The sequence below is a fragment of the Hyalella azteca genome, unplaced genomic scaffold (assembly GCF_000764305.2).
Source record: "Hyalella azteca isolate HAZT.00-mixed unplaced genomic scaffold, Hazt_2.0.2 contig10088, whole genome shotgun sequence".
Lineage (NCBI taxonomy): Eukaryota > Metazoa > Arthropoda > Malacostraca > Amphipoda > Hyalellidae > Hyalella > Hyalella azteca.
The window spans coordinates 189,776-204,831 of NW_025940137.1; the positions used below are offsets into that span (position 1 = coordinate 189,776).

At 38.6% G+C, this 15,056-nt stretch overlaps 1 protein-coding gene across 1 annotated transcript in view; it reads right to left on the reverse strand.

The window, feature by feature from the left end:
- LOC108678875 (synapse-associated protein of 47 kDa) overlaps positions 1 to 15,056 on the reverse strand; it is a 67,770-nt gene that overhangs the window by 48,916 nt on the left and 3,798 nt on the right. Inside the window, exons 2-3 of the mRNA XM_018167370.2 lie at positions 10,062 to 10,147; positions 4,353 to 4,501 (exon numbers count right to left, since the gene is read on the reverse strand). Coding sequence (XP_018022859.1) covers positions 4,353 to 4,501; positions 10,062 to 10,147 — 235 coding nt within the window. The remainder of the gene's footprint in view (positions 1 to 4,352; positions 4,502 to 10,061; positions 10,148 to 15,056) is intronic.

A 15,056-nucleotide genomic window follows, 5' to 3' on the forward strand; every position in this document is an offset into this window, starting at 1 on the left:
ATTTGTAGTAAACAGAATTATTTTTTCATTAAAAAATTTGTAATTTTTAAAATTATATATTCTGTCAATTGATTCATGCATTGTGTCCAACTTTGCGCAAGTGTGCGAAATTTCAGGTCGATTGAACAGGTAGAAGTGTGTTAAATATCAATTATAAGATTTGTAGCAGACAGACAAAAAAATTTAAAGAGAAGTGTTGTAAAAATAGCGTAAAACTGTGCTGGAACATGTACGATCAATATATCTCATCGCATAAGATTTTTATTTCAATATCGAATAATTACAAATGCTGTTGAACCACTCCAACATTTGCGATAGATTCGAAACAGCGATAGATCCGGCAGTAAAAGTAGGATCCTTTCATTCGAATATATGACGAGTCGAGAATATATGGAGAGATCTTCAAAGGCTTTGACGGTGGAACGGCTTTCAAAAAGCAATAAAAAAACTATGGGCAGAAATTTGAATCTAGTGCCGTGGTCTAACGTTGCAACTCGAGCCGGAAATTTCTAAGAAAACTTGACATTTCCAGGAAATATCTCGACTGAGCTGGATAGCAAGTCCCATGTAGAATGCGATACTCGTTTCGGATCAATAGGAAAAAATAACGCGAAACAATTTGTTATTTGTCCCTAATCCATCTAGTGATATTTTCATATGGCTGGACAATTTATGAGATGACGCCAAATAAACTGTGGAAATAATAGATTAATGGAAAACGGACTCCTTACCGGTTATCGCAGGTATCCTTATAACACTGAATAATCGTTTCAGTCGATCACAATTTTTTGGTTAAAATAAATTGGTTCTATGCGGCTGCCAAAACTCACTGTGCGGATACAAATCAGGTTTTGAGCAGATACTCGTGGAGAAAGTTGGTACATTTGACCAAGTGAGCGCGACTAATTCTCATGACAGCATCTGACCAGCAATAGTTCGGTCCAAACACAAGTGTTCAGGTAGAATGCTTTTTCGATCCATCGGTAACAGACTGTATCGCGCTAAATACTGGTCAAGCGAAGTGACTATCACGAACCAGGGTTCAGAAGATCAAATAACCAACGCGATTTCGAAGACAAGATTGATACATCGTTAATAACTCTTAATTAGGACGCCCAAAACGAGGGAAAGATTGTACGAAGACACTCGTAGAAGGTCGCTTACACGAGACGTCGGCCGCCCGCACGAGAGAGACAGAGAAGGGAAATGTAAGAAATCCAACCTACACAACCAAGCCCTTTCACCTGAGGCCTACAGTGAGGCACAGCGAGCTGTGGTGGGGCGCTCAAGAGCAATGAAACTGCAGGGTATGACACCTGAACATCATACTTAACCTTAACGTGTTGGCGATAGTAAGGCAGTATTAAGGCAACATTCAAGCTACATATATGAGGATAATGCAAGAAACGAAATAAAACTTAAGCAGCCCAATGACAACACAGATAAAGCATTGATATAACATAAAAACAACAGTAAGCAAACAGCACTGAAGCCAAGTTGAGACAACACTAGCCCACTAGGGTGGAATTCTAGGAATGGTGGTTCTGCTGGTTCACTGGTTCATCTATTAAAAATTAATCAAGTCAGGCAACTTTATCAAGCACCAAATTATCTACTTGATAATAAAAGAAAATCCAAGTATAAGATTTTCAGATGCAATATATGAGCACTTGTTCATAGATTACCTCTTCTGAATTCCATCCTGAGTTATAGTACAAGACGCTAGCAACAGCATCGTGCATGAGCTGGCTCTACTAAAGACGGTAGCTATGTTCCACTGGAAGATGTGCGATAGTTATGCTCCACTAGTTGCTGCTACCGAGGCCGTGATGGCGAGGATGGGTGTGTCGGGAATGAAATTCTCAGACGGCGCTCCTGCGTGGCCTGGGACTGCTGCATCAGAAACGGGAGCGCAGCCGTGCACCACCAATTTTGTGCACCAATAAGCCCTTAATCGAACGCCTTGGATATCTCCGGACATCCACCAATCAGCCGTGCACCACTCGGTTTTGTCTTCCTCCGGCCTCGCATAGAACCTGCCGTGCACCACCAGGCCGCGGATCGAATCTGACTTCCGGGCATCGTTAAATTACGTAATTTTACGTTCACCGTATCTAAGGTTAGGTTTCAGATAGCACAGTTCTGTTCCAAAATTTATCGTCCTTCGACAAATGGCCGTTCGACCGAGGGCTGGTTCGACGCACGGCCTAGATACGGACGACTTGAAGTGTTGAAGGCTACGTTCCGGAAGGCGGGAATCATGATGGTCCATTACATCCAGGGCAGTGGTGGTCTTCGGCAGGCGATCCTTAGAAACGCTTACCAAGAACCCCGAGCATTCGTTAAGCATAGCACTCAGGAAGAACTGTGGCGAAGCAAAAAAGCGAAGCACCGCACCAAGTCGGTGTGTGCGTTTAAGCAGCACTGAGGCAGACTGGGGTAACGTTGAGGCAGCGTTTTGGCTGGGCTGAGGCACAACGCTGAGGCACAGCGTTGAGGCAGCTGTTCTTGCATGCAACACTCCATGGCAAGCCTCCCTCTCACCACAGTCCTCGTGAGGCGTTAAAGCTGCAGTGGGAGCTTCAACACGATGGCCCTCAACCCCCTCCTCTCACCTTTTTGGGGCTCCTCTTCCGTCTCTTTCCTTTCTCATCTATACACTCGTTTCCTTCTATTCGTTATCTTTTGCTATAGTTCTCTGACGTTCATTGATCAGCACTAGGTTATTTCTATCATTTGTGCATTGGTCTTTCGCCTAATATTAATCCCCTGCAGTCAGGAATATTGCACGTGCACACAATTATCGATCCCCGTCATTCATTCTTTTTTCATCAATATTAACCATATTTCTCTGGTAAAAAAACGTCTCAACTTAAGTTTCCCCTTCCTGTGATATTACCGTAATTCAGTTATTCTACGTGGCGGATCATAAAGTATCACAATTTTTTTCGTTTCTTCCCAAATTAGTAATTAATTTGTCTCCTTTTTTTTAAACAAACGACATTTATCCATTCAACCAGTTTCTTCACTGCCAGAATAGAAAACCAGAACAATCGCATAAGTCGAAACAGCTCCATTTAATTGGTGGTTGGTTTTCTAAACTAAGAAAAAAACATCCACGTGAAATGGATTCAAGACACGAGTACATCGAGCACAAATCTATCACAATACACATTATCGTTATGCTTCTACTTGGGGAACTCTGCACAGATGATAGATGAAATGAAGTCATTAGAAATGAATGTATAGGTGCTGGTTCGCTGCACGTTGCGACCATGAAAGCCGGAAACCACGAGGGTTCTTTCAATGACCACATAATACTTAAATGAACACCTGGGGATTACGGAAAAAACAATGGCACTGTCGCATCAATAATAACATCGCAAACAGTACACATAAGCACTCCAAATAAGCGAAGGCTAAATACGGGCGATTCAACTCGGCGCTGGAAACCTTCAAAGCCAAAAATAAAACGTTTAACAGACGTACATTCAGCGTCTAAACGTTGAGCGAACGTTGATTCAACGTCAGATACCTGATAACACAGCACTTAGAGAAACACGCAACAGATACGAAGGGTGAAGGCTATACTTACGTTCTGTGAGATGAAACCAAACAGTAGCAATGAAAAAAAAAACCAATGAATTTCAAATCAGCGGGATGTGTTACTAGCATGAATGGTGCATATATACCTCTGTAGAGAATATATTATTGTCGGAAACTTCAACTTACCGAGATGTTCAGAAGCGTGCTCAAAACTTTAGGACGCCACCAGCGTTCGTAGATTGTTGCTACAATATCTATTCTAATTCGAAAGTTAGCGCGAGTGAAAGTTATAGAGTAACATGCGTTACAGACGGACTTGGTAACTTCGTCTATTGAAAGCCTGTTTTAGAGCGCAGGCCATGTTTCCTACTAACAAAAGAGGTCTATGTTTCGAGGAATGGAGTAGCTGGCGAAAGTCTAAAAGATTAAACTGCAACAATCTTGCTTACTTTTTCTAAACGTTTTCTATAATCTTAGAGATCGTTTTTTCATAATGTTTTTCTTGGTAATAACCATTAAACGTAAAGCAATATTAGAATTCAGGCCTTGAGTAAGTGCAGAATACATGTGTAATTATATTATAACTAAATTATGCATGTAATTCAGAATACATGCTTAATACATGTATTTCAGGATACGCTTACGCTAGTTTATTTCGTGCAGTTTGTTAACTAACTATGCTATTAATAAATTATAATGTAATGATAACATTCAGAGATTCAACTCACATTTTTCTCGACGGTTTCCAACTAACTACGCTATTAATAAATTATAATGCAATGAAAATATTCATAGATTCAACTCACATTTTTCTCGACGGTTTCCTTTATTTTAGAGCCAGCTTCTTTGACGGAGGCGCTGGCTTTTGAGAAGGCCGTGCCGAAGAACGAGCCCACGGTCTTGGCAGACGCTGTGGCGCGGCTCGATACTCCAGACAAGTTGAACGATGCAAGACCTGAGCCAACAAATCAACAAATTTATGAATATATATTAAGACATTCCGTGAATATGTTGAAGAATATCCTAGTGGTACAGGATGGATATATAAGACAAGTTGAACGATGCAAGACCTGAGCCAACAAATTTATAAATATATTAAGTGAATATATTGAAGAAAATCCTAGGAGTACAGTATGGGTATAAGACAAGTTGAACGATGCAAGATCCGAGCCAACAAATTCACAAATATATTAAGTCATTCCGTGAATATATTGAAGAATATACTAGGAATATAGGATGGGCATAAAAGTATGTGTGGAGGAACAGTTATGTAACATTCTAGAATTATTTCGCTTACATTTGATAAAATTCATTCTAAGTTGAGTATTTAGTAGTTGCTTTATCATTTCAAACAATAATCAATTGATCAAAACATCGATTCTAACAATACCAATGATGATTGACATAATAATTCGGCGTTTATCAAATTCTTGCTCGATCTTGGAAGCCGGGGGCAGGGACAGGGTTTTTTTCGAACAAACATGGACGATGCTTCACCCTTTTTCAGTATAAAAGCTGTAATTTACCAATACCATAATAATTTACTCATCAAAAGGAAGAAAATAAAAGGAAAAACGTAAGCGAAAATCAACTTCAAAACCCTGCGCGCAAAGCCAACTTCAAAGCGAAAAAGAATTTTTCAAAACTTTATGCCTATAATTTTCCAGCACAGCTGAGCAACCGAAGCCCTAAAGTCTTATCTAACACAACGTCAAAAGCAACAGGACGTAAAAATGAACACACTGTCACGCGAGTTACGAGCCTCCTACTAAACCTGTAAGTCTGGCCATAGAGGTTTATGTCCTGTCTCTTATACACATCTAGATGTGTATAAGAGACAGACATTAGACTATTCAACCACTGTGGCAGTTATTACGTTTAAAATGTTGTCTACGCAGATAAACACTTGATGAGCAGACGTCCCGTCCTGTCTCTTATACACATCTAGATGTGTATAAGAGACAGGTAGACGGGCGAGCAAGACGGCAGACAGGGGCGAGCAAGACGGCAGACAGGGGCGAGCAAGACGGCAGACAGGGGCGAGCAAGACGGCAGACAGGGGCGAGCAAGACGGCAGACAGGGGCGAGCAAGACGGCAGACAGGGGCGAGCAAGACGGCAGACAGGGGCGAGCAAGACGGCAGACAGGGGCGAGCAAGACGGCAGACAGGAGCTAACAAGACAGTAAATCCATTTGAAAAAACTAACAGGTAGAAATAGAATGCAAAGCAGTACGAGAATCAAAATTGAAACACTTCGCATACGTGCCACGTAGCCGTATAGCGTAATGTAAAGACACGCAATTTCATCTGGGATATAAACCCTCCAAAAAGGTCACTGTTCAATGTTTACTAAATCAATTCCGTTAACGAACACGTTTCTAGAACATAGAACTATACGGTCCAAAACCTTGATTTTCATACTCGATTGTGACCCTATATCTTCGTCAGCAAATTTCAGATACACGTTACCACTTATTGTACAAATACAAAAAATGCGGCTAAAGAAGCACATGTTCACAACACAGTTAAAGCAACTCAGTGCACCAAATTAAAATTTAATTTAAAAATTCAATAGTTTTTACACCACAATGGTATAAATATAGATGATAAAAATTACGTCAGTAGCGCGATCGAGTTCGCCATCTTTGCCAGCGTTGTAAACCCTGAAACGAGTTTCAATTTGTACTCAAATTTGACGGAGACTGGGGATTGTGTTTACCTTGCAGTCAAGTCTTGATTGCGAGTAAGATTTTTTCTCCAAGTACTGGAGCGGCAATTAGAATATCAGTGTAAAAACTGCATCTTTACACTCAGTGAACCAGTTTATTATTCATAACTATTAGAGCGACTGCGTACAAGATTAGAACGAATATAGCGTTTTATTTAATATATGGTAAATATCATTTTGAAGTCTCAATGAGAAATTTTCTGGTTTCGCTTAGTCAATATTAGTCCAGAAATTGCTGGTTAGAGATCATACATGGTTAAGCTATATCTTAGTATTTTGGTCTCGTTATTTCAGCTCAAGCCGCAATGAAATCTAAATCATCTGCTTGGCTGACTTTAGATCTGATTTATCTTCGCCAAAGGAAAACTTCTCGATGATGGACGCACGGAGGCGCGAAACGCGAAGTTTGGAAGATAAAGGCTCAAAGTTTTACACCCACGTGTTTAAAATATGCATAACGATCTCGGTTAAAGTGAAACAATTCGCTAATATAGCTTAGCTTTGCTTAATTGAACATCGAGGGGGCAAACTTCTTGACACGCAAGAGGCAAAGTTGGCAAGAAAATCGAGAAAGTATCTTTGCGGATTTAAACATTTTATGAAAGTTTTTCTACGAAGTAATAATGAAATAATTAACTGGGTTGTAGCTGAGCTGAGGGCGTATAACACTTCATGCTTTTGGAGCATCTAACAAGCAACATATAGGAACTAGAAACATATAGGAACAAGAAACATATAGAAACCCACACCAGAATAAATAGTTTCCTCAACCAAAAGCTAAGGTGAATTATTTCTGTATTATTTTATTATTCAGCACTGTATTTGCTAAACCTATTTTCCGAACATAGTTATATTAATTATGATTTTAAAAATCCATACAAATCATCAAATTACAATTCTTTTGACATTTTCATGCCCATAAATTAATGAAATTTAATAGTATTTTGAGTTTTTATATGCGATGCAGCCTAGTCAGGAAGAACAGTATATACAGTGGGGGGAAATAAATATTCGTACACTTGAAAAATCGTATTTTAATGTATGTAAGTACACAAACTTAACAGGAAAAGTGATTTAAATTATGTATAGAGACGCATAGTATTCAAAAATACTATCAAAAGAAATTAAATCTCAATGCAACAAATCTGTTGAGCTGAATAAAGGGTATTCAACCAAGTATTAAATTAAAACAATGCGGATTTATTGTTTTGTACGAATACTTTTTTCACCCGAAAAGTGAACATGTTGCATTGTTTTTTGTTGCATTGAGATTTAATTTCTTTTGATAGTATTTTTGAATACTATGCGTCTCTATACATAATTTAAATCACTTTTCCTGTTAAGTTTGTGTACTTACATACATTAAAATACGATTTTTCAAGTGTACGAATATTTATTTCCCCCCACTGTATATATAACGGCGCACGCTCGGGATGCCGCCCTCGATGAAGAAAATAACCCTAACAAAAATTTAGAGTCGCCCCAGCTTCTGGTAAATCAGAAGCTGCCGCGTCTGTAAATTTTCACTGGGTATATGGACGGTGGGCGACAGCTGCGGCGTTAGCGCTGCCTCGATCATTAACGGGCCATTTGCCATCTGAGCTCCACACACACACAAATGTCTGCATCACCATCGCCACATCCCATCATTTTTTTAAATAGATGAAAAATATGATGAGGTATACGCATATTATCTTCAACCACTTTAGCAATATTGTTTCAGCATGTAGCGTAAGTAGAAGAGAACTATGATGTGTGGTATACAACTATACGGGTAATCTCCGAAAATGTAGACACTATTTCATCACATAAATAGTGACAGTTTATGAAAACAATACGGTATTTCATCATATACTGTGAATATTTGAAAATTAAAATGCGGTGTACGTGTAAGCTCCCAAATTTGCTGTGCGAAAACGAAAATATACCGGAAAAAAATTCCTTACGTTCCTTGGTCAGTCGTAGACAAACGTGCGCAAAAAAATAAAAATAAAATAATATTATTTCTTGCGAAACGCGTAACATTATTTGGCATTAAACACAAATAAAAATCATCTTCGCATATGATTTTTGAAAAACTGAATGCAGAACGATAATTGCATATCTTTAATAGCAGTCCTTTCCTTAGTCCTTATATTATTAATTGATCGGCATTATTCTTCTGACATCATCAACTGACTAATCATTCTTCAACGTCTAAGCATCGGAAAAAATATTTTGCAACTTTTTCAAAGAACAGAACCTTGAAATAAACGAGTAGCGGGAATGTATGAGCGCTCAAGTGCTTGTGGGAAAAACTTATTCAAACCGCACAAAAGCGTTCGACGTCTGCAGTAAAACTGCAGGTACAGAATTTAATATCATAGAAAAATACACCAAACCGAATAGTTTAACTAAATTTAAGTCATAGAAAATACACCAAACCGAATAGTTTAACTAAATTTAAGTCATAGAAAATACACCAAACCGAATAGTTTAACTAAATTTAAGTCATAGAAAATACACCAAACCGAATAGTTTAACTAAATTTAAGTCATAGAAAATACACCAAACCGAATAGTTTAACTAAATTTAAGTCATAGAAAATACACCAAACCGAATAGTTTAACTAAATTTAAGTCATAGAAAATACACCAAACCGAATAGTTTAACTAAATTTAAGTCACAGAAAATACACCAAACCGAACTGTGGAAGAAAAATATGCATCAAGGCAAAGAGCTGTGTCCTGACTCGGCTCGATTACTACAAACAAATTGATATTTTCCATAATTTCTTTCTGGAATATAAATTTCCGTAAGCTTTGCTTGAAGCCATGTTTATAAACTGATGATAAAGTTGATCCATGTCGTTTTCTTAATTAAAATACAGAGAATTTTGCAGCTTGGATCTTGCAGCTATATTAGTTTTCAAGAATAATAATAATGAATGTAAACAACGTATTTTATTTCATATCAACACGTACGAATGTAGGTAATCTATGTCACCCGTACCAGACGGAGCGGTAGCTAGAAATGCCATCAGTATATGCACACTGTTAGAAAAATTACCGTTAACGGTATTATACCGGCGTTTCAGTGGCCGGTCGGCATGTGAAAATAAACACCGCGTCGCCGTTTTGATTATAATTTTACGCTTGAAATCCGTAAAACATCTGATAAAAACGGCGAAACAGTTTATTTTCACGGGGCGACCGGCCACTAGAATGCCAGTGGGACCGTTTTTTCACCGTTTTTCCTAACAGTGCAATGATAACCCTGTGTCTACGGATATATTCGTTACTTAAAGCATATGTTATTCGTACTTAATGGCCTAATATAAAATATATTTACATGTCCATAACTACGTCAGTCAGTCACAGACAAGAAATCTGCCGCTACGTGTACTTAGGCCGCTACGTGCACCGTCATTTATAGTATGGAACCTGCTAACTATAGTATCATGAATAAACTGAGATACCATGTAACTAGAGTTAATCTCAACTAGAGTTACCATAAATAGTAGCTAAAGAAACCATGAGAAACTAGAGTTATCGTGAGTAACTAGAGTTACCTACCGTGAGTAACTAGAGTTACCGTGAGTAACTAGAGTTACCGTGAGTAACTAGAGTTATCGCGAGTAACTAGAGTTACCATGAGTAACTAGAGTTATCGCGAGTAACTAGAGTTACCGCGAGTAACTAGTGTTACCATGTGTAACTATACATATCATGAGTAACTAGAGTTACCGTGAGTAACTATACTTACCGCGAGCATACAAGTTACCAAGCTCTGCTCCGCAGCACATACCTGACGCGAAGCCAGCCTTGTTAGCGTCGCCCGCGGCCTCCTCCTCGTGGTCGCTGGGAGGGTTGCTGTCCGCACCTTCCGTGGCACTGCAACAAATATTTACATTAATTATGCAATTATTAATGTAATTCAACATTAACATTACAATTAACATTAATTATGCAATTATTAATGTAATTCGAGCCTACCACCAAGGAGGCTCGAATTGCTTCTTAAAATGATGAAGGAATAAACGTGTGGTCCTCATCCCGGGCAGCTGCTGTATTAGAAAGTGGAACATTGTATTGTATTATACATTGTTTCTTCATATACATTGTTATACATTATACTGTATTAGAACATTGTTTCAGCATTTAGCGAGAATAGCATGTAGCGTTGCATATTAACAATTAATTGCGGCTTAGTTTCGACACCATTGAAGATAATAAGAATAAAACCGGCCATAGAGAGTTGTATGTCTCGGGAAATTCAACGAGAGATTAGAACAGAACAAGGATCTTGAACAAGCAAATTTAGACTTTCATGCACAATTTCTTTCCAGAAGAACATAATAGCGGTTATAATAATAATAATAATAATAATAATAGCGGTAGGTAATAATAATTTAGCGTATAGTAGGCCTGTCGACGATTCTTAACATCGAACTCGCTGCTACAATTCTGCTGTGCTTAACCGCCCGGCCTCCTTGTCGATTCTGCCCAGAAACTGTCGCACAGAGCTGGGTTCGAACCCGCACCTCTCTGCGCCAATCTTGGTACCGGTAGTACTCTGAACTTTAACCACTTGGCCACCTTGCCGGGCGGAGTTGCCAAAAGTAACCATAAGTAACCAACATGAAACGACAACAAAATACAATAATCACGCTAACATGGTAAGTCTGCTTACTGATCACTATTTGTTCGAGATCGGTCACTCGGAACTCGAACGAAACCGTACCCACAAATATATTTAGGTTAGATAATGTCTCCCTTAAAATGCACACAAACATGTATTCCCAGAACTACCGCAAAGCGGCATTTTATCTTTGCTTTGATCCACCTCTCGGACCACAATAGGTGAATAAAACTACAGAAGAACTCACCTAACGAGCCTGCCTTCAGCCACCTAAGAAGAGGTGAGTAGACCTAACAAGCACTCACCTAACGAGCCTGCCTTCAGCAACCTAAGCAGAGGTGAGTAGAACTAACAAGCACTCACCTAACGAGCCTGCCTTCAGCAACCTAAGCAGAGGTGAGTAGAACTAACAAGCACTCACCTAACGAGCCTGCCTTCAGCCACCTAAGCCTAGACCTAACAAGCACTCACCTAACGAGCCAATCTCCCACCCTAACGAAGTAACGTTCCCAGTCAGACGCTAACTTCGTCAACGTGGGCAGGACTCGCCCCGCGGAGTCACTGTTATCTTCGTCAATGTTGAATGTGTCGCGTGTGGTGTCATCACCGTTAACATTTGCTGCCTCACAAGCCTCACTGGTCGTTATGTCCACAGAGGAAACGGTTTCCTCAGATTGTTCACTTTCCTTATTCATATCGAGGTTAATTGCAGGTTCAGCATCGAGGGAAAAAGTTACTTCAATTCAAACGTCATTTGTGATTCGAGGTTCCGCAAGAATATTTTCGCAGTCGCCAGCTGCCATTTAAATACCTACAGTTTGACACCAAAAAATTTCTCGTGAATGCTGAATTTTTCCTTTGTGCGCTGGCTCGTTTAACGTAAATTTTCAATTTGTGAGGTCATAGTGCAAACTCCACCTGCATGGTACAAACCTGGAGCCGAATTCAAAATCAATTGTACCAATGCCAATTATCTTTTTATTTATTGTTTTCGATTTATGAGTCTCCGGCCACTTCCTATCGTGACTTTCTCTACTCAGATCCATAAACTAACGGCTTAAATGATCATCAACCACAGAAGCAGAACTGAACTCCTATTCTCGACTAATTCAATAGTACAAGTTTCGATCGAACCATGGCTATCAAGGCTTCTTATCACAGAGCGCGACATCTGGTCGTATAACAGATCTTCACGGAATAAGAACCATGTCCATTACAGCAAGAAATGACAAGCAATAATGTCTCGGTTATTTAAATTATTTTCTGCCGACATTGAAAGTTTCTTCTACAGTTTTGAAATTCTTGAAGGAATAGGAGATTACATTTTGGAATTATGCATTATGTTTGGCAACTTGTAGAAGAGTCTACGTCTTTCAACGTTAATGTGGGGAAAATTCCAAGGTTGAATTTACCCACAAATTGGAGATTGACTTGCTAATTGGGTTCTGTTGTGCATGTATTAAATATATCAGTCATAGGACGAAATAATTAAGCAATACGGCGGTGATCGCCTCATAAACATACTCATAAATTATTAAAATATATCCAGGACATTGGTAAACTTTTCAAAAAAGATTAATGATGAATGTCAGCATCTTTTCTCCATAAAATATGAACTTCAAAGCAATGTATTTAATGGACGGCCAGTGTGCGATGGACGCCGCTGTAATAACCGTCATAACACCCATCGTCAATTTAGTTCAACTAGTGTAGAATTGAAGTCCTTAATGTTATTAATTTTCCTGCCAACTCCCTGAACCTGCAACTAAAACAAGGAAGTAAGTTAGTTCGTTTAACTCGTGTTAGCAGGAAAGTTGGCCAGAAACTTTACTGGCGTCAAATCTCGTCATGCAATTCACACTCGAAATAATGGTTCCGTAATTTGATTTAAACTCCAAATTAAAATAATACGGAGAAAGTTGGTAGCGTAAATATAAATACCATCGTATTGAGAACTGACGCAATTATTGGAACACGATTAAGGTTAAAACGACCCGTTCGTGCTAGCTATAGTATAATCTCTTATTGTTAGTGGCACTAGCGTACTTAAAAAATAGTTCAAATACTAACACCATCTTCGATATTATATCAATTAAACATTAAATTGAAATGCGCAAATATGAAGGAAATTAATCTTTAACACAATGCAGTATAAATTATCTATTGGGGCGTCGAGTTGTATGATTAAAGGTACGATAGAAGATGACTAGCGATTTGCAAAGCAAGATAACGAAGACTAAAATACAACCCTATATAGTAGGTACGTTTAGGACACTTTTGGTGAATATTCAATTCACTACTACTTAAATTTATACCCATACTGATACATATGTGATTCGCCCGAGCCTTTCCAAGTAAAGAACAAAGAAAATGACGACACGTACGAACGACATGCGCAGGTACAGTGCCAATTACATAAAAGTCGATAAACTCCATTTACACACTATATTTTGATTACACCTACGAAACATATTTTTATCTGTAATACATTCATAAAGCTTCATTTGAACCGAATAAACTCTTTGCAACAGACATAAAGGTGTCTGAAACACAACACGTACACAAACGCTTTAATTACAAAATACTGCATTCATTGATATCCACAGGAATTGGGCTTACAACAACGCGAGAAGAGAACACACATCAAACGTATATCATACATTAACGCACTATCAATGATACACTAAATTGAAATAAAATCATAATGCAGTTCGGAACTAATTGCACTTAGACGCAGTAACTGATGCCAACGCTGCAGCCAGCTGAGAGAGACTGCGGGAGCCACGTAAACAACCTGTCTGGCCCAGACCTGACATGACCGTAGCAGCTGTTGGGATTGTACTTACACTGGTGCCGCACATGTGCTGCTACCTGCTATTACAGCTGTTATGATCATGCGTACACTGATGCAGATGAACGATAATCAGAGGCGGCGATCCATCGTGGCCTGGGACTGCTATGTCCCAAACAAATACTAAGGATACTAAGGAAATATACCGTACAGGCTCAGAATGAAGAGGCAGCAGCCTAAGCAACGAAGCAGGCAGAAACTGCGTATCTGAAAATTCGGCACTGCAGCTGCTTCTATTACAGGCTCCCAGTCCTTGCTATGACTATTATTCATTGTCTAATTATTCTAGCGAATGAATGTTCTTAGATTGCGCGAAATTTTCAAGGAAGAGACCAGGTGGGAGCTATCTGAAGCTGATCAAAATTAATGTCCCAATCAATTACTCGTAAGGGTCACTAAGGCCAATTAAATCAACTTGCCGTTTATAGTATGGTGATAACTTCAGACTAATGATTGTGTGACTAAAACATATAAAAACATTATCAAGTATATAATCCTTTTGATTCTTCGATTCCATTTACACGCCATAGACACATTTGACCAGGCTTCACATTAACACCACCCATACCATAACACTGAGAAAAACAGCCTTTTTTGCTAATCTAGTTGTCTCATCAAGCATTTGTGATAGAATCAAAAGATTAAACTAAGAGCAAGCTGATGTACTGTAGGTACTGAAGCTTATTCCAACTGACCCTCAAAATTGACTAACCCTTAATCACTACAAAGCTGTTTTGATTTGAGAAATTCAAATTTTAATATAATAATGTATATTCAATGCATCATTTAACATTAGGCTTACTATAAATGAATGAATTTGTTGAACTCTGAACCTTCATTATTTAAAAATCTTTCACTGGAGCAAATGTCCAGTAATGAACACTTGGGACTGCAAGGTAACACCTGCACAGCCTCATGCTTGAAGCCAATCTGAGTCATGGCAATGAAGACCAAAACCTTGTGACCTGCAAAATTGCGCACTAACCTCCAATAACCAAGAATATATATGAGTCATCTAACTTTGAAGTATTCAATTTAATATGACATTTTTAAAAAATAAGACAATTCCATTGTATTATAAGACATTCTATATTAAGTGGTATGACTTGCAATAGATGAATTAAGTTATAAGATTAGTGTATAAACAATTAAGTGGGGTATAAACTTATATACCCTAATAACAACACATAACTAAAAAAAAGCATATTCCAAAACAACAATGAAAGGATGATCATCCCAGTTTGAATCACGATTGCAAAGTCCTTGCAAAGATGCTGAAATGTACAATGTTTTAAGTGCCAAATACTCTT